Raw genomic sequence first — 20,759 nt, 5'->3', positions numbered from 1 at the left:
AGCAATATCATTGGAGAATTTGTAACATCTAATCACAGTACCACTTCACACTTTTCCCTTTTAATGAGAACCCAAGGCCACAAATAAAGAAATGCTCCCCATGGGCTTTATTTCAGTGAAACTACTTTTAAATATCCTTTTAAACAGCCAGCCAAAGGTACACTGATGTGCACACAAATTATTTTCCAGGGCTGCAAAGTGCAGGTTAACAAATGCTGCCAGCATTTTTAAACAGAGAATGCCGGAAGGGGCGGGTGTGAATTCCTTCGGGGATTCTCCCGCTGCAATTCCGAAAGGAACCCCCTTTCTCCCAGACCTCCACCGAAGCCAAGGAAATTCACATTCACCCAGGTTCAAGTGTGCATGTCAAACCCTGAATACATATTTAGAGCACACCCTTTCCATAACCATTCATTCTAAAGCCTCTGAACACACAACACAGGGGAAAGTGGGCAGTTTTGCTTATAAAAATATCCTTAAAGCAAGTAGATACACACAGGATATTGTCTGTGTTACAACATAGGTTAGAATATTAAAGAAACTCAATAAAAAAGCTCAAAAGGAAATAGAATTTGTAAACAGGATGAACTAAAATTCGATAAATTAACGACAGTACACAAAAAGGACATTGAATTTGTGACTACATTTTACACTTGGCAGTCTTTTCCCCCCATTTGGCATTTAAGCGTGCGATCTTAACTGTTTTTAAAAAAAATTCCCAAGTACGATTCTGAAGCATCCTTTCTACTCAATTCTTGTGTTTAGATCAGTACACTGTGGCACATCTTGTTTCAATAAAATTTTGAAATGTAAAAATAATTCCAAAGATGTCAATTTGTAATCTCATTTTAAGGTTTATTTTTCATTAATGTCTTTTTAAGTGGCTTCTAGGATGTGAAAAAAAAATCACTGGTTTGACTGGTCACTAGACAGAACTGATTTAAAACCAGTAAATGGTTTCAAATGTGAAAATACAATCTAGCAAATGCAGATTGGCATTTAACAGAATTACATCTGTTTGCAGCAAAATTAGATAAAATTTTCAAAATCCTTTAAGAAAAAAATGTTCAAAGTAGTTCAGAAAAGGAGGAAAATGCCTGGGAAGGAAAGAGTGAGCAGCTAATGAGATTTTGTGGATAGAAAAAAATTTACTGCAACAGCAAATCACGGAGGACAAAGTAACACTAGTCAGAGTCACAATAATTAATTCTGACACTTTCCTGCTCACGTCACATGTTTCCCTCCAGGGTGCAATACCATTAGATTTTTGACAACTCTGGAGTGGTCTTCAAATTGATTGAGATTATGACCCACGACCAAAGATCAACGAGCACCCCCTACCCTGGGCGTGTTACCGAAAGCTGCACTCGCACAGTTTGTGTGTCATTATCGACCAACCCTCATGCTCAAAGGCCAAGGAACCAATAATTGAGCACTCACCGCTTCTTGTCCCTGCATCCTGACCCTGAAAAGCTTGACTGGTCGTGATCCCAGATACCTGGTTCTTGTGTCAGACAGGTCTCCGGTGACTGGGTCCAACACTGTCCTTAGTAATACACCGTTCTAAAAGAACCACAGGAAAATCTTAGAATACACAACACCAGGGGACAGGCACACAGAAATATAGCAGCACACCTAGAATTCAGTATTTATACCTGAAGTCTTGTAGCCGTTACCATGTGCACAGTTAAAGCAGCCCCCTGCCCTGGGTGACAGTATTGAGTTGCAATGAATCCTGCCATAATGTGATCGAATCAGTGCCACACACTAAACCCTGACACAGCAATGCCATGATTTCAGCGGTGCTGAAGGGTGGTAATGACACAACTGTGTGGAGCAGATGCAATGGACTCAGCCCACAATACGCAGAAGAGGGGCAACCAAAGAGTTAACAAGTCATTCTTGTACATCTCTCAGCAGTTAATTACAGATCAATTTAGGAGATGAGAAACAAGAAGTCTGCCCATCCTCTTCGACACGCTCGTGGTCGTTTGTCTGGTGCTGGCCCACAATTTAATAAAGGAGGTACAATGCCATCTGGACAGTGAAGCTTGAGAGGTTTATAATTAAGTTATCTGAACTCTCATTAGATGACAGCATTGCATAGAATTTACAGCACAGAAACAGGCTATTTGGCCCAACTGGTCTAAGCCGATGCTCATGCTCCACAAAAGCCACCTCACACTCTATTGGCTTAATTTCAACCCATCAACATACCCTTTTCTCCCTCATGTCCTTTCTAGTTTCCCCTTAAATGTATTTATGCTCTTTGCCTCAACCACTCCATGTGGTAACAAATTCTCACCACTCTGAATAAACAAGTTTCACCTGAATTCGCTTTTGTATTTATTGGTGACTTGTCATATTTATGGTTCCTAGTTTGAACTTCGGCACAAATGGAAACATCTGCTCTACGTCCAACCTATCAAACCCCTACATAAATTTTAAAAACCTCCATCTGGTCACCTATCAGTCTTCCCATTCCTAGAGAAAAGAGCCCCAGCCTTCAAATCACATCCATTTTTTTTAAAACATGACATATATAGTGTGCCTGGGGAGAGGGAGGAGTTGGTGGTAGGGAATTGGTTAGCCCACCACCAACTCCTCTTTCGTTGGGCTTCTTCTGCTGGTAGCTGGTATAATCACAGACAGACTGCAAGAGCTCTCCATGTAGCTGAAGCACAATGGGGTCTCTCATGAATGATGAACTACGGTGAATATCAGTGTGCAACACAAATTATTTTTTTCGTTCATGGGACTTGGGCGTCGCTGGCAAGGCTGGCATTTATTGCCCATCCGTAATTGCTCGAGAAGGTGGTGGTGAGCCACCTTCTTGAACCATTGCAGTCTGTGTGGTGAAGGTTCTCCCACAGTGCTGATAGGAAGGGAGTTCCAGAATTCTGACTCAGCGACAATGTAGGAACGACGATATATTTCCAAGTCAGGATGCTGTGTGACTTGGAGGGGAACGTGCAGGTGGTGTTGTTCCCATGTGCCTGCTGCCCTTGTCCTTCTAGGTGGTAGAGGTCACGGGTTTGAGAGGTGCTGTCGAGGAAGCCTTGACGAGTTGCTGCAATGCATCCTGTGGATGGTACACACTGCAGCCACAGTGCGCCGGTGGTGGAGGGAATGAATGTTTAGGGTGGTGGATCGGGTGCCAATCAAGCGGGCTGCTTTGTCCTGGATGGTGTTGAGCTTCTTGAGTGTTGTTGGAGCTGCACTCATCCAGGCAAGTGGAGAGTATTCAATCACGCTCCTGACTTGTGCCTTGTACATGGTGGAAAGGCTTTGGGGAGTCAGGAGGTGAGTCACTCGCCGCAGAATACCCAGCCTCTGACCTGCTCTCGTAGCCACAGTATTTATATCGCTGGTCCAGTTAAGTTTCTGGTCAATGGTGACCCCCAGGATGTTGATGGTGGGGGATTCGGCGATGGTAATGCCGTTGAATGTCATGGGGAGGTGGTTAGACTCTCTTGTTGGAGATGGTCATTGCCTGGCACTTGTCTGGCACAAATGTTACTTGCCACTTATCAGCCCAAGCCTGGATGTTGTCCAGGTCTTGCTGCATGTGGGCACGCACTGCTTCATTATCTGAGGGGTTGCGAATGGAACTGAACACTGCAATCATCAGCGACCATCCCCATTTCTGACCTTATGATGGAGGGAAGGTCATTGATGAAGCAGCTGAAGATGGTTGGGCCTTGGACACTGCCCTGAGGAACCCCTGCAGCAATGTCCTGGGGCTGAGATGATTGGCCTCCAACAACCACTACCATCTTCTTCTGTGCTAGGTATGACTCCAGCCACTGGAGAGTTTTCCCCGATTCCCATTGACTTCAATTTTACTAGGGCTCCTTAGTGCCACACTCGGTCAAATGCTGCCTTGATGTCAAGGCCGTCACTCTCCCCTCACCTCTGGAATTCAGCTCTTCTGTCCATGTTTGGACCAAGGCTGTAATGAGGTCTGGAGCAGAGTGGTCCTGGTGGAACCCAAACTGAGCATCGGTGAGCAGGTTATTAGTGAGTAAGTGGCGCTTGATCGCACTGTCGACGACACCCACGATTAATACAACACACGATTATACAGTAAAACTTCTTGTACCTGGGTGTTATCAAATTGAGAATGTTGAACAATTCACATGCATTACTACTCCTGTCCCAGATAGCTATTGACTTTACTCACCTGTAAACCAATGTTTAAGTATAAGAAGCCAATGGAACCCTTTTCTCCTAGCTCATCCTGTTTTTCTGCACCCCCCATCTCAACTATACAGAGCGATTCGGGCTGTGCAGGAAGTGCTTGCATACTGAGAGGCTGCAGACAGTCCTGAGGATGACAAGGAAGACAGGATTAGTACAGCTCCCCACAAATAGGGTAGTTGGTGTGGTACTAAGCAATACAGACCAGAAAGGCCACAGATTCAATCCCTGATCTATGTAGTGTTATCTGATTTCAATTGTGACAAGAGCTGTTGAATGTTCTTGGGCTAGGAAAATTTTTAAAAATGTCAAGGGCTCCTGACCCTGATCAGTATCCAGTGTCCCCTTCTAGAAGTAAACATGCGAAGTGCCTGGGTGAGGCAGCAATCTGGTGGCTGATGGCCCTCCAGTCCTTGGCACTCACGCTTAAGGGAGGTACCAGAGGACTGTGAGCACCTTAATAAGGTGCAGCGCCCACACAGCTGGGGGTGGGGGGGTGGAACAAAAATAAAACGGTATATAGCTATTTAAAAAGCACAGGATTCTAGAACTACCAAGGAAACTCAGTCTTGTTCCAAAAGGGCAAAAAAAAGTCAGTGACAGAATTATTATGCGACACCACAATGAAAATTGCCAGATCAGAATTATTGCTTCCTTCAACAAGTATTATTTTTCAGAAAAGACACAAATTGCATTATTTTTCAGAACAGTCACCCATGGAATGAACTATAGCCCAGCAACAGACTCGCTCCTTCATGAAGGGGGAGAAAAGGCTGGGTTGCCTTATTAAATCTGACATTAATGTACTGCATGTTTCCAATTGGAATTTTACAGTCAATGATGTAAAATATTCCTAGTATGGAAATGATTCTGAACATTATGGAATGCTCCTCTGGCAAATGTTTTAACATCCATTAGAGGAGTGCAAAGTTAGTCGGGTGGAGTGGGTCAATGGGCTTCTCCACTAATTACTGTACATCTAAACGCAAGACCTACAAAGACAATAAAATTGTTCATTTAGTTCAGTGAAAGAAGTGCATTCAGGATTAATTCAAGCTATTTCCTGACAAATTAGTTTTTTGTACATTGAGAAATCACAAAGGAAAATCAAGGCTCCCAAGCGCAGGACATAATCAACAGGAGGAGTCGGCCATACAGCCCTTCAAACCTGCTCTGCCATTCAAACAGATCATGGCTGATCTTCAACCTCACCACCACTTTCCTGCCCAATCCCCATATCCCTTGATTCCCCGAGTCCAAAAATTTATCTCTCAGCCTTGAACACACTCAATGAATGAGCATCCACAGCCCTCGAAGTGGTACATTTCGGTAGGAAGAACGAGGAGAGGCAATATAAACTAGAGGGCATAACTCTAAAAGGGGTACAGGAACAGAGAGATTTGGGGGCTTTTGTGCACAAATCATTGAAGGTGGCAGGGCAGTTTGAGAAAGCAGTTAAATAAGCATACGGGATCCTGGGCTTTATAAATAAAGGCATAGAGTACAAAAATATGGAAGTCATGAGACGGTTACGAGGAGATTTGATAGAGGTATTCAAAATCACGAGGGGTCTAGACAAATTAGATAGAGAAAAACCGTTTCCACTGGCGGAAAGGTCAAGAACCAGACAGCATAGATTTAAGGTGATTGGCAAAAGAACCAAAGGTGACATGAGGAAAAACTTTTAAAAAAAACACAGCGAGTGGTTATGATCTGGAATGCACTGCCCGAGGGGCTGGTGGAGGCAGATTCAATCATGGCCTTCAAAAGGGAACTGGATAAATACTTGAGTGGAAAATATTTGCAGGGCTATGGGGACAGGGCGGGGAAGTGGGACTGGCTGGATTGCTCTTGCATAGATCCGCGCGGACTCGATGAGCCAAACAGCGTCCTTCCTTGCTGTAAACTTTCTACGATTCTAGAGAATGCCAAAGATTCACAGCCCTGAATGAAGAAATGCCTCATCTCAGTCTTAAATGGCCGACCCCATACCCTGCGACTATGCCCTCTAGTTCTAGACTCTGCAGCCAGGGGAAACATTCTTTCAGCATCTACCCTGTCAAGCCCCCTCAGAATCTTATATGTTTCAATGAGATCACCTCTCATTCTTCTAAACTCCATAGAGTATAGGTCCATTCTACTTAATCTCTCCTCATAGGACAACACTCTCATCCCAGGAATCAATCTAGTTGCACCGTCTCTAAAGGCAAGTGTATCCTTCCTTAGATAAGGAAACGAAAACTATATGCAGTACTCCAGGTGAGGTCTCACTAAAGCCTTGTACAATTGTATTAAGACTTCCTTACTCTTGTACTCCAACCCCCTTGCAAGAAAGGCCAACATGCCATTTGCCTTCCTAATTGCCTGCTGTACCTGTATGCTAACCTTTCGTGTTTCTTGTACCAGGACACCCAAGTCTCTCTGAACATCAACATTTAATAGTTTCTCACCATTTAAAAAATATTCTGTTTTTCTATTCTTCCTACCAAAGTGAATAACCTCACATCAAGGTTGAAAGGACTACACCGATCAGGAAGTAACAATTAGAAACACCAAGCCTGTAGGCTGTAGGAAGGAATGACTGAGGTGAGGGGGTTCCAGTTTTGCAGTCCGAGGAAACAAAGTCGGAGTCGGAGCCTGCGATGATGAGCCTTGATTTTGAAGCAGTGAGGATGTAAAGAGGAAAAATGAGCTTTGAAGGAACAAGAAAGGAGCCCTGACCATAGCAGTGCCAATCAAATGGGGGAAGACTGATGAAAAATTCAGAGGGACAGGAGGATAAGAGGGAAAATCATCAGACGACAAGCTTTTTCTTGTGCAAGAAACATGGGGCATTATTTATGCCCTGATTGGGCTTAGGTTTTAATAGTGGGGGGTGTTGATGGGAAAGGATGTGTTCAGTATGAAGAGGGGGAACTGGGCTTCCTGAAGATGGCTTTAGCGATGGAGAAGTGGGTGTGCCGCTCGAAGTCAGGAGAGCTAGTGGGGTCAAAAAGTGCCAACAAACAAAGGACACAGCATAGAACCAAAGGCAAGAGATGGGAGCTATTCAGTGAAAAAATTAAACTGAAAAAGTGGGGCTAAGATTACACAGCCCAGATCTGAACACTGGCCAGTTTTTTGTGCGCTCTTAAATTAGAAGGGAGTAACGAGATTAACAAATCTCAAGAGGAAGAACAACTCTGGAAATTTAGTTTGTCTGCATATTTATATCATTCTGGCATCTAGTGGCAGGTATGCAGTATTGCAACAGTGAGCTCCAAGCAGAATCCTCCTCTCCCGAAGGTGCTGACTCTTGCAGGGCTATTACTTAACAAGCAGACACAAAGAAGTCCCCACACTTTTAATCTGACTGCCTGGTATTGTTTCCAACAATGTCTGACCAAAGAAAGTGGCCCGCCTGCAAATTAAAAGCAGAACAGCACTCCCATCAGCTTGTTAGGAGTTTTATTTTTTGCAGGTGAGCAGACTACAGCTTTATATTCCTACCAACCTGCAGCATGGCCTGGGTTTCACACTCGACAGATTCACAGTCGTATGTGTTTCTCTGGCCAACGCTGGGACTGATTTGATAGAAGCAAGACTGGCGAAGTTCACTTATTTTAAAGGGGGAAGGGGGGTTAATAACATTGCGGTAAGGACTACCACTCAGTACATGCAAACGGTTTTACCAAAAAGTGTTTGCGCAAAACTTACCGAAGGGTCCAGAGAAATGATCCTGACCGTGTTGTCTATTAGACCCACAGCCAGAAACCGAGAGCGCTGCTCCCCTGGAGGGACATTTGCTAAACTCATGCAGACCACGTCAGTCGACATCTCTTTCCGCTCCGTGTACTCATTCAGTTGTCCAGACTGTAAACAGAAGTTTGCAAATGCAGCTGATGAAAAATCTTGATACACAATCCTGTGCAAGAACAGACCACCATAAAACACACTGCAGCAACAATTTAACCTAACAGGAAGAGCCTTATGATTCTAACATTAACTGTTGACTACTAAATAAAAATTTCATATAAAACTTTAATCCAAAATGTAAAACATTTTAATTCTGCTCACACCATCCTTTCCCTCCATTCTCTTGCGCCCCACCCCCGCACCTTTTAAAACTTGTTTTACTGCTTAATATATCCTAATCCATGCTTTCCACACCTTAATAAAAACTTTGAAACCTTTCACTGATCTGGTTTCTTCTTCCACCTGGCTCCCACTAGCCATATTGTAAGTGAGAATAATTTTCAAAAAGAGAGTTTTAATCTGCTGGACATCATTCAAATCTTTTTGGTTAGAATGTAGAGATGAACACAACTACAGCTGGGCAGTCTGACAGCTCCTGGTGGTCAGCTGTAGGAAGTACTGATGCCAGCCTAGGAGCAGGCCACAGACTTGGAAGGAGACATTTAAATAAAAGGCTACACTCATCCAGATACTCCTATTTTACATTGAAAGCAGGGACTTGTTATCTGATGCATTGCTGTGTAATGCTTTACTCACCGGGTCCATCTCAAAGTAGACCAGTTCTCCGCCTGTCAGAGCGATCACCACCTGCCGCTGGTTCACTGCGCATTTCACAATCGTCTTTTTACCGGGGGTCTTCCACTCATTAACTCTCTTATCGGCACGGATGTGACGGATCCCATCGGGGTACACCTAAAATCAAAGAAGGAGCTGGACTTTTCTTGTGCTACAGTACGACGCATGTATTGCTACCCAGCTTAAATTGATTCTTAAATGCAATGCAAAATTCCCATTTAAATAAAATCAGCATTACATTGCACCAAATCGCATCATTAAAGAATACAATTTTTTTAATTCTCACATTCCTTCTTTGATGAAGTAACGGAAAGGGTTAATGTGTATTTGGACTTTCGAAAGCCGTTTGATAAAGTACCACATAATAGACTTCTTAGCAAAATTGAAGCCCATGGGATTAAAGGGACATCGGCTGCATGAATTCAAAATTGGCTAAGGAACAGAATGCAGAGAGTAGTAGGTGAACTGTTATTTTTCAGACTGGAGGGAAGTGTCCGTGTGGGACATACATATATAAATATTATAGATATTACATAATAAATTATCTGGACTTGGGTACACAGGGCATAACTTGAAAGTATGCAGATGGCACAAAACTCAATGTAGTGAACAGTGAGGAGGATAGCAACAGTCTTCAGAAGGACAGAGACTGGTGAAATGGGCAGACACATACAAATTAAATTTAACGCAGAGAAGTGTGAAATGATTCATTTTGGTAGGAAGAATGAGAGGCAATATAAATTACATGGCACAATTTTAAATGGGGTGCAGGAACAGAGACACCTAAAGTGTGTAATTATACAAGTCTTTGAAGGTAGCAGGACAAGTTGCGATGGTAGTTAAAAAGGCATATGGGATGCTTGGCTCTATAAATAGAGGCAGAGTACACAAAAGCAAGGAATGCATTTATAAAACACTGGTTAGGCCTCAGCTGGAGTATTGTGTCCAATTCTGGGTACCGGACTTTGGGAAGGAGGTCAAGGCCCTAGAGAGGGTACAGATGAGATTTACTAGCATAGTATCAGGGATGGAAGACTTCAGTTACGTGGAGAGACTTACATCGAATGTACAGCATGGAAACAGGCCATTTGGCCCAAAAGCCCCATGCCCGTGTTTATGCTCCACACGAGCCTCCTCCCTACTTCATCAAACCATTTCAGCATATTTTTCTATTCCTTTCTCCCTCACGTGTTCATCTAGCTTCACCTTAAATGCATCTATGCTATTCACCTCAACTACTCCATGTAGCAGCGAGTTCCACATTCCAACCACTCTCTGGGTAAAGAAGTTTCTCCCGAATTCCCAATGGATTTATTAGTGACTATCTTATATTTATGGCCTCTAGTTCTGGTCTCCCCACAAGTGGAAACATCATCTCTACGTCAACCCTTTCATCATCTTAAAGACCTCTATCAGATCACCCCTCAGTCTTCTCTTTTCTGGTAGAACCTCTCAGTTCTAGTATCACCCTAGCAAATCTTTTTTGCACCTTCTCCAGTGCCTCTATATCCTTTTTATAATATGGAGAGTAGAAATGAGCAGAGTCTGGGGTTGTTCGCCTTAGGACAGAGAAGGTTAAGGGGAGATTTGATAAGTGTTCAAAATCATGAAGGGTTTTTGATAGTTTCTCCTTATTTACTCTGTTTCCAATGGCTGACGGGTCAGTAACCAAAAGACACCGATTTAAGGTAATTGGCAAAAGAACCATAGGTGACATGAGAAGACAATGGTGGGGAAAGGGAAGATTATTTTTAAAAAGCCATTACTGCAATTGTAACCATTAAAAACGATCGCTCGTCTGAATGCCCTTCTGAACTTTAAATCGTGTTGGAAAGAAATCCACTTCACATTTAAAATGTACCTTTTCTTTATGAAAGATGCATTTCTTCAGAATTATTTTAATTTAAAAAATCCAACCATGTTCTGGCATGCCATTGCAGGAGTGTTCCAATTAATACGAGGAACATGGCACATTTCAGTGAAGTATTAACGACAAGACTGTGCAATTATCACTCCGCCACAGTGTACACTTTTTAGCACTTTCACTAGGATTTCAGTACATACAGTACTGAGAGCATAGCATTTTTGTACTTGGGACTAGTATTTAAAAAAACAGCTGTACAATTACAATTACAGATTCTGTCTTGCCACTCGAGTATTTTGAGGACGGTCACTGCTGGTGGAAAGCAAAGGAGCAATTTGAGGTGACCAGTAAAGCATCTCTCACAGGAAGCTTACTGGCTTGAGATTTTTCCTACATTAAACATGACAAATACACCTCCTGATGTCATTTTCACACAAAGCACATCAAAAATAAAAAAGAGTCCACATAACCCCAAATTCTATAAGTTATACACTATATTCTTCAGGTGACTGGACTGTGAAATAAAGGAAGACAAATATGTAAAACTTAGAATATTGCATCAGGTTAGAGGTTCTGCTATTTTATGGTCACAACTAAATAAGGTTATAATCTAAAGCTGTGGTAGTGTACAGGTCACACAACTACAGTTACAAATGAGATACGAAGGTGGATCTTGTATACAAGTTTTACAGTAAACTGGTGAAAACATTCCATTTTACTTTTCACGGCAATAAAGGAATTCTTTCAAGAAACCATGCTGTGCATTATCTGGACTGTCCTTTATAGAAATAAAACCAGCAGGGCATGCTCAAATATAGTTGAACACAGTACTTCATTGGACTGAGTCACTCAAACTCTATACCCCTACCTGGACCAGTGCATCCTCACCAAGCAAGGAGCAGGAGAGGGTGGGGGTGGTACCCAGAAATCCGGAGTCTGTCACTTCTTCTACAGTCTCACCAATAGACAGTACCAGCGTGGCGTTCACGAAAGACACAATGATGTATGCATCATACTCATCTAAACACACACAAAAAAAGGTGCAAAATACACTTGCAGGTTAACATCCAACACTTAAAAGGTGTCTTATTGGCAAATTCAATCACAAGTTAGAAGTTTTATTTTTAAATGCATTTACCTTGCATTGAATTACGGTCATTTTATACTGCAATTCATTATTGTATTATAATGTGGGTTTCATTTTTATTGTGCAAATTCATACTCCCACCCCAGCTCGAGATATTAGCTCTAGACTAAAACTACTTAGGAGAGTCACACTTTTTGAATTGAGTTATAAACTGTCCCTATCAGTACTCTCAGCCCTATTTTGGTACTCAGGGTTAGAGGAGAGGGAGAAGAAATACTTCCAATAAACCATTTCTTTAGAATTCATTCATCAAAAGGGCTGTAAGCTAAAGAAAGACTGATTGATATTTGTAAAGTGAAACAGCCCTTAGTGCCACCAGGGGTCAGCCATAATGATCCATTTCCAAAACAGAATACAACTCAGAACAAGTCCTTAAATGTGGGAACATTAGCTACAAGCCAAAGAAGTGGGACAAAACTAACAAGAACAATTTTAAATTAAAACCTGTTGGCAACTGTGACTAGAGACCGGAAAATCTTAGCTGTTAAGACAAAAACGCTAGTGCAATGGTTCCAATTTGGGACCCGGAGGCATTTTTATGGAGAACTCACAGCTGTTAAGTTATTTGGGGACAGGAAGGTTACATCCTAGAACAACTGTTAAGTACATTGCTAAACTACCGGTTTGTAACAAACCTTATTTGGGTATCGGCAAGATCAAATTAAGTTTTTTTTTGAAGTCCGCTCATACAAGAGGCACTGTGTTAAAGTCAAGTCATTTGGTAAGGATATACTGATTCTGCATTATGCCAAACTAGATCGATTTGGGGTTTCCTATACTGATCCTGCATTAGGTTAAACCTTAATGATTTGGGCAGTCTTACAATGATCCTGCATTAGGTTAATTCTCACTGATTTGAGAGTTCCTTGTTCTTTACTGACCAAATCTGCAAACCCTGCATTTTACATTTCAACTATGACCAGTATAAAACAAAATGAGTCTCATAATTAACCCCTACTTTGCTGCACAAACCAAAACCCTTGACATAAGAAATGTTAACTACTGTATCACTGCTTAACAAAATGCCCCAATAAACCCCCAAGTTCTGAAATACAGAACGAGTCAAACTCCCCATGCCAAAGCACAACAAATATTCCTTAGTATATACAAATGTTAAAGCATTAAGCACCCCCTTAACTCCCCCACCTTCAAATTCAGTGTTGTCACTAGGATTTCAGGTGTAAGCACTGCCAAAAGGAATTTCCATGTCAATTTGAACTGTGTTATACAATAATAAATTCAGTCCATCCAAGCTTGAATCACATCTGGAGAGGAATTCTGAGTTGCGTATTAGGGTAAAGTTCTGGAGGCTCCAAGGAGAAGCTGCAATTTGAGGTGATAAGGACTCAAGAAACGTATTGCACAGCATCACCGGCTTAAGTGCATTTTTTTCTGCATTGATATCAATGAACTACATAAGCCTAATGACAACACTGACATTGTTCATTGCTGACTCTTGTAATGATTCTATTGTTGGGGTGGGAGGGGGGAGTGTCACAATTTTCCAGCCAACATCATTTAGTGTAGAATATCTGTATCGGCAGCACTTTGCTTCATGTAACCACTGGTTAGGACCGTTCTTTACAACGTCTGTCCTAAACCAGTATCCAGGAGGCCCTACCAGCAGGTACGCACCTAGAGTGAGTAGCACCTTCCCCGGCCACCTGTGGGAGAGAAACAGAGGCTTGGTATTGGTAGAGATCGAGCCACCACATACCAGCCAAGGTTAGTACTGCTCTTTCAGACTCAGAAGAGGACAACTAGGGTACAAACTGCGATAACAAAAAGATCACTTGGGCTAGGCAGAGACTGTACTGTCTCACCCATCGAGCCAGTGCAGGCAAGCATTCCAGTCAGGCAAAGCCAGTATGAATAGAGCAGCTGTGATCCTGCAATTAAAGGAACCCTGCTGCCCAATCTAGTACATGTAACATTGCTGTGATGCAATGGAGACTGTAGTAATGGCAGTGCAAGATTACACCGTAATCTCCAAATTCAGTCACTTAATGGGTGTAAATGTACAGAAATTTGAGACGGAATATATTCATCAACAGTCACCCTGCGGCATCTATCATCATTAAAACTGTTGCAGGAATTCCAAATTTAACACACTCCCAGCCAAACCCCAGAATTTTTTTTTGCATTCAGGCAAAAAATTCTTCTTTTCCCATGTTCTCCCGATATTCCTGGGTTATGGTTTTACACAGGGTGATTATTGTGCCTTCTATTTCTAAAATGTAATCAAGGCCCACTTTCAACTTCCACTGGGTTGTATCATTTACAGCATGTGCCCAGCCTGAGAGATCATTATTGCAGTTTTCACTTCTGTACATCATTCACAAGACACAAGAAACACAATGACAGAAATCATAGCATGCTTCCCCACATTAACCCGAGATTTATGCACAGTTTACTAATGTCAGCCTAGGTAGCTGTAGAGAACATAACAGATTGAATACATTGGCCTAGAGTGGGAAATTCATCCAAGGGCCCACTCATCGCCATCCAGTGGCAGCAGCTGGAAATGCAAGTGCATGGATATAGGATGAAGACAGGATCATGTTCAGCGGCAATACCTCCCAGTCGCATAGACTGCTGATACATATCATGGGCTCGCACATGAAGAATGGCCACTTGGGCAAGATAGCAGAGGATTGCCAACTCCTGTGGAACTGAACCAGCATGAGTCAACACCGACACGAAAGGGAGGAGAAAAATAGATAAAAAGAAACACTGAAATTGGGACCATCAATGTGAAACTTCGAAAGTGAACCACAATGCATATCATGAAAAAAAGAACTGCATTTGCTCTTTTATTATGAAGTGTGAGGTTTTCATACAAAAAATACCCACAGCTTTGAATAAAGTGTGTTTCAGAGTCAGATCAATGCGACTTCAGTCATTCTAAATGCACAGGGCTATCCCATTCTTTACTTTCAAAAACGCAAATGCACATGAGAATATATGGTTTGGGCATTTAAACTGCAACATAGTTCAAATCTATAGAAGTGTTTAACTCTTCAAAGTCATTACTAAATTTCAGAACTACTACAAAGCTATAGCAAAATGTGCATTTTAAGGTTTAAAAAAAATGGCAAATACAGGAAAGCTGATAAAATGCTGCAAATACAAGTCTGGAAAGATTTTTTTTTAAATGAACATGTTGAGAGAGGATCATTCATATGACAATGGGCCCACCCAAAAAGTTAACCCTTTTTTTCCTCTTTCCAGCTGTTTTCTGTGTTCAGTTAAGTTCTATGTACATTCTATTGAGGTTGAATTCCACTTTAAGAAAAAAAACATTAGAAGTTAAAACTAAACCTGCAGCTTCATAAAAGGTCAAGAATCCCAGGGCTGTACCCCAAGGGGTTAAACAAAGTGCAGGTGACAAAATTATATGCAACAATGCAACGTTGGAAACTTGCTGGATCAGAATTATTGCTTTCCTCAAAAAATATTATTTTTGGAGAAATTACATGAATTCCACCACTTGCCAGCGCTACACAATATTTGTTGGACAGTTAGGTGAACATTACCGTACCCTAGCCAAAACATGTTTCTGCTCCAAACATTATTCAGGCCATACCTTCCACATGTCTTCTTACAGTCCATACGGCATTAGGGTTACCGGGCAGCTCCGAGACAGCCATTTCCGATACCTGTCAAAGAGTATGGGGAGGGGAAAACTGAGCATGTGTCCTCCACATAATTTTCTAAAATAATTACCCATTTTAAAGGAGGGTTCAAACAACTTGCATCAGTACAAGGAGGTTCAAACCACCAGGGAGAGGGATGGAATCAGTGGCTAGGGAACAGAGTTTGTGGCGAAGACAATGGCTTCGGTCTTCCTAATATTTAATTGGATTTCTGCTCATCCAATACAAGCAGCGTGACAAATCATAGACAGTGAAGGGCTCATGGAGTGCTGAATCAGAGAATTAAAACTTTCCCCAAATACTTTTCGGAGAAGAGACATGATTCACATCATTTAATCAGCAGTATAAACAGTGGCAATCCTTTCCTCACCAGACATCCAAACACAGGGCACAGCAGGAATCACTGGATTGCGATCAGGAGTGGATGCCGTGAGTGATTAACCTCTAACGTCGCCCCTCAAGCCTAGGCACACTAAGGCCCATTGTAGCTTCCCAACTGAGATCAGCTAACTAAAGCAGCAATCGGAGATGGAACCTGGGACCTTCTAGTCTGTACGATTCAATTAAGAATGCCTCGATCAACTTAGGCATCAGGGAACCTCACAGTGGCTAACTAAAGACATAGCCACTGCCCTCCCCGTGACATGACTTCATACAATCCAAAATAATTCCACATCTCATACCTCAAGACCATGTCTCAAGACTCTCAATGATGACCGTGGCCCTCTGCCACAAGCGACATATAACTGAGGTGTGTCTTCATTGGCCAGGTCAGCAATCTGCAAATAAAAATATAAGCAATAGCTAAACATTGGTGGCAAACATAACTGTCATGACAACTCATGGAGTGCTGAATCAGAGAACTAAAACTTTCCTCAAATACTTTTTGGAGAAGAGACATGATTCACATCATTTAGTCAGCAGTATAATCAGTGGTCATTAATTGTACAACATAAAGCACACAACCAAAACCTGTAAATTCTACAGTCCAGGCGATCTGAGTCAGTAAAACAAATAAATCAATGCCCAGCTCCATTTAAGAGCGCCTGCAAAGTGATGGATTTTATATACCTGGCAAGTCAAAATTGGTGAAAGACTGTCCAGCTCGTCCACTAGTACCAGGTTCTTGAGAGGTCGCGGCTGAAAGAAAAAAGTATCTCCTTCCTCTAAGGGCATGGCTGAGGAGAACTCTGGCTCATCGTCATCATCTCCCAGATGTGCAATCTGATAAAGGTAACTGGAACAGGAAAGGTGGCACTTACTGATCTGCACAGCTAAAGCTTCCAGAACATTTATTTATTCAAAAAATAAAAATCACACCAGGAGCCCTTGCTTGCACTGCCTTTATGTCTGTAGGCCCACAATTTTTCAGGTTGGGATCAAGCCATTGATATTTCACTACAGGAACCACAGATGTCCTATACACATTCCTGTAAGAACCGGTTTGAGGACTAACAAAATTTGACTCCTCAAAAAAACAACAACCAGCAAGTTGCAGACACCTCAACTGCTGTCAATGTCACTTGATCAGCCCGTGACAGTCTCTTGACCAGTGCTAGCTGTCAGCTCCCCCCTCCCTGAGGCATGAAGAGAAACTGGTATCAAGCTAGAAATCAAAAGATCTTTCATCAGAGATAAAAAAAAGTGCAATACATTTTAAACCTTTTAAATACTAAGATGGCGAGAGGAAAAACTACCAGTACTGTGACTTCTGATCAAAGAAGCACAATCCCTAGAAAGGGGATAAAGATCCCTTCATAAAAGTATACCAAAGGCTATAGACGCTGCTTCAATTAAAATTTTCAAGGCTTGAGATTGATAAGATTTTTGTTGTGCATCAAGGAATATGGAGCAACAACAGGCAATAGAGTTGAGGTACAGATCAGCCACGATCGATCTGAATGGCGGAACAGGCCCGAGGGACTGAACAGCAAAAGAGTGAAATGGGAGGGGGTTAAAATGAACTATAAAAATACTGGTGCTCTACCAAGCTATGCCAGGATTACACTGCTGATTTGCCACACAGAGGATTCTTTTACCACGAGCACCCAAACTGAGTCCCATGGGCCACGTGCTGCCCCAAGGCCCAGCAATTTCATTGTAAAAGCTCAGACAACTTAGTTCTAATTTCCATCTATGTTTCTTGCTTGCTGGTTCGTCTATATGCCTGAAGATTCGGAAAGAGCTGTTCTTAGTGCTGTTGATAGATAACTCCTCAATCAAAACACCATCATGTTAGGTTTAGCAAGTTGGGAGATATGCAAGTTAACCTGAAGCTGGATTGAAACTTTGCTCAGCTCCATAGTATGCATCTATGTGGCCCAAAAAGATTTATACACCCGAGTTATGCCACTGACTGACGCTCTCAGTGCAATTCAAAAAAACATTTAGCCACACCGGGCCACTTAGGACCATCTTTCAGTGGCCATTTACAGAACAGCACCATCAGATGACTTGGAACAACTCATTACTCATCATCTTGGCCGAAGAATAGAGGAAGAAATACAGAAAATATAAATAAGTGAGCTATTCAATTGTGACAACATCTGCGTGATTAACAGTAAAACACTCCAATACTCACTGATTGCCAAATTCTGAGGCAACAAAGAGGAACCCAGTCTTCAGCACACACATGGCAGTAGACACAGGAACTGTGTCAAAGTACTTCAGCCTGATCTCTGTCACCTGTAAATATACAAAGAACAGAGAGAATGGGGCATAAATTCCATCAGAAGAGAGATAGAACCCAAAGCTGAAAGAAGGAACCACCACTAGATTTTTATCGCGTCCTGCCCAGGAGAGCACGAGGTATTAAAAGAGCATCCCCAGGCACGCAAGCAGCATTCAAGTCTTACACGCAATTGGGCTTTACAGAGTTACTTGTTGAGCGGAAAAAGGGTTCAGCAGTAAATCAGAAAAACAGTAAAATTAAAAACATACATCATTCTTTTGGGGGCATGGGGAAAAATGAAATGCATTGTCAAAAGTTTACTCATCCTTGTATTTCGCAAAGAATGAGAAATCATCTCAAGTGCTTCTTTCCAAAAGATGATCAGATTTGCAGCAAACAGCTGCCTTATAAGAGCCACTGTGTTGGGTTTTCTAACTAAGAACTGCTAGCTTGAGTGACTGATTTAATAGGCCCATCTTTGATTAGCTGTCATTACAGTGAACAGGGATCAGTGTACATTCCAGTCCTGGCTACAGATCTTAGCACACCGCCATTATAAAAAAAGGTCAATACACACCAAAGCTCAGGATTAAGTAATTATTCATTATTTTTAAATGAATAGAGGCAGATCAGTTACAGACTATATTAAAGTGCAAGCTAACACTACAGAAATCCAAAACACAAAAAGGTTTGCCGAGTTGGATATGTCCACAAGAATTTTATTTTTAGTCCCCAAGTCACAGAACTGGAGTCTATAATCTAAAGGTCTGCTTACCATATCCTCGTCGGTTTCCAGTGTGATTTTGAAGATGTCTCCCTGTTCTGTCTGTGCCAGGAAGAAGAACATGGACTTTGTCTTGTGAGTGGCTGAGCAGACAAAGATCATTCCTCGCTCGGGATCATCCAGGTCATTCTGGAAGGGAAAGCAGCAGTCATATTTGAAGTGCCACGTGTTGTATATTTCTAAAATTCAGTCAGCTGGGATTTCATTAGCTTAACCTTCATCAATGAAACAATTTGATTTTGTCTCATTTGCCTGTCCCACCAGATTTTCTCCCTATCTCTATGCTTGACTGCAGTTCTACAGTTAAGAACAATCTTCCAGTACCTCACCCAAGTGGCTATTTTTCAGCTATGAGCAGACAGTGTTAATATTACTCCACAGTGGGCCACCACAGCCAAACCCAAACTCTGTCCCCACACGTGCACTTCCAGCAGGGGTCACTGGACGCTTACCAGATGCGGAAAACCCAGCTAATTTTACCCCTCCCTATCTCAGGGAATTGGAAGCTAAATGAAGCAGTTCCAGTATAGGTAACAAACTCAGCACAGACTGGGAATTGAACCTGGGAACTTCACGGTCTGTATGGACGGACATTGAGGAAGGGGCCGAAAATACTTAGAAACCAAAATATATACATGTATTTAGCCCCTCCCTCACTCTACATAGGGGCACGGCTGACCAAACACAACATAACCAAACAGAAATATTTTCAACAAACTACAACCACCCTGCAACAGTCTGTAATATTGATTACAGTTGTCAGTTTTGCTCAGAGGTAGCTCTGAGACAGAAGGTTCTGGATTCTAGCCCCACCCCAGGACCACATAATTTAAGCTGATGTTTCATCACTGTAAACGTGCCAACTTTTAGATGAGACATTAAACATTTGCCCCTTCAAGATCCCATGGCACTATTCAAAGAGCAGGGAGTTCTTTTGCTGTTCTGGTCAACGGTCCACCTTTGTCCATGGTCACCAAAAGAAATGTATCATTGGTTCATTAACCTCATTTACTGTTTGTGGGACTTTGCTGTGCACAAATGAGCTGCTGTTTTTTGCTACAAGAACAAGAGTGACAACAGTTTAAAAGTAATTAATTGGTGAAGCGCTTTGGGATACCCTGAGGATATGAAAAGCGCTATATAAATGCAAACTTTTTCTATAATACCCTCAACAAGTTTTCAGTATTCAAATTATAGTTGATTACAAGTTGAAATACCTTTTTTGTGCTGTAACAGTGAACGATATATTTGTGCCCATCCATATAGTGCAAGCATTAAGTTATGGATTAAGTTAACAAACTTCTTACCCTCCTCCTGGGGATGGGGCATCGGATATCAGGCTGGTCCCCAAAGTTTTTATATGTGATATAGTTTTCAGAGCAGATTAGCACACCACTGGGTCCATCAGAGCCTCCTGGAACTGGAGTAGAGAAAGATTTCAACTTAAATGTTACAAAATGAGTGGTTAATACATTTTAAAGCTTCAAAATAAGCACCGAGTAACGGGGACTTCTAAAGTTATAGTCTCAATACAGCATTCTCATTGAAATAAAAAAGGAAATTTAAGAGGAAAAGAAATGAAAGCAGAAACTCCTGGAAACACAGCAGCCCCGTCAGTATCTGAAAGGACAGGTTTATGTTTTGCGTAGAGACCGTGTGTCAGAGCTTGAAGTCTCCCTGCCTAAAACATTGTCCTATTTTTCCCCTTATGCTGACGGGCCTGCTATGTTTTTCCAACATTTTCTATTTTTAAATTGTGAAGCTCAACATAACTTTGACCTGTACCATGTTGCTGTTCACTTAGAATTAACCAGTGAGTGCTGATAACATCCGGAGATCTGGCTGTGAGGAGCTGCCGAGCCCAGGAACACGAAACAGCTGAACTAACATCCAGTGAAGGAGATTGT

At 42.0% G+C, this 20,759-nt stretch overlaps 1 protein-coding gene across 1 annotated transcript in view; it reads right to left on the bottom strand.

The window, feature by feature from the left end:
* sf3b3 (splicing factor 3b, subunit 3) overlaps positions 1-20,759 on the bottom strand; it is a 63,852-nt gene that overhangs the window by 27,000 nt on the left and 16,093 nt on the right. Inside the window, exons 7-17 of the mRNA XM_067997645.1 lie at positions 20,160-20,272; positions 18,844-18,981; positions 17,979-18,082; positions 16,469-16,634; positions 16,081-16,176; positions 15,328-15,400; positions 11,463-11,614; positions 8,692-8,847; positions 7,897-8,052; positions 4,184-4,327; positions 1,441-1,563 (exon numbers count right to left, since the gene is read on the bottom strand). Of these exons, the coding sequence (XP_067853746.1) occupies positions 1,441-1,563; positions 4,184-4,327; positions 7,897-8,052; positions 8,692-8,847; positions 11,463-11,614; positions 15,328-15,400; positions 16,081-16,176; positions 16,469-16,634; positions 17,979-18,082; positions 18,844-18,981; positions 20,160-20,272 (1,421 nt within the window). The remainder of the gene's footprint in view (positions 1-1,440; positions 1,564-4,183; positions 4,328-7,896; positions 8,053-8,691; positions 8,848-11,462; positions 11,615-15,327; positions 15,401-16,080; positions 16,177-16,468; positions 16,635-17,978; positions 18,083-18,843; positions 18,982-20,159; positions 20,273-20,759) is intronic.

Source organism: Heptranchias perlo, chromosome 16 (genome assembly GCF_035084215.1).
Source record: "Heptranchias perlo isolate sHepPer1 chromosome 16, sHepPer1.hap1, whole genome shotgun sequence".
NCBI classification, from domain to species: domain Eukaryota; kingdom Metazoa; phylum Chordata; class Chondrichthyes; order Hexanchiformes; family Hexanchidae; genus Heptranchias; species Heptranchias perlo.
Note: the sequence above shows the minus strand (reverse complement) of the source record. Positions and strands in the feature narration are given on the sequence as shown.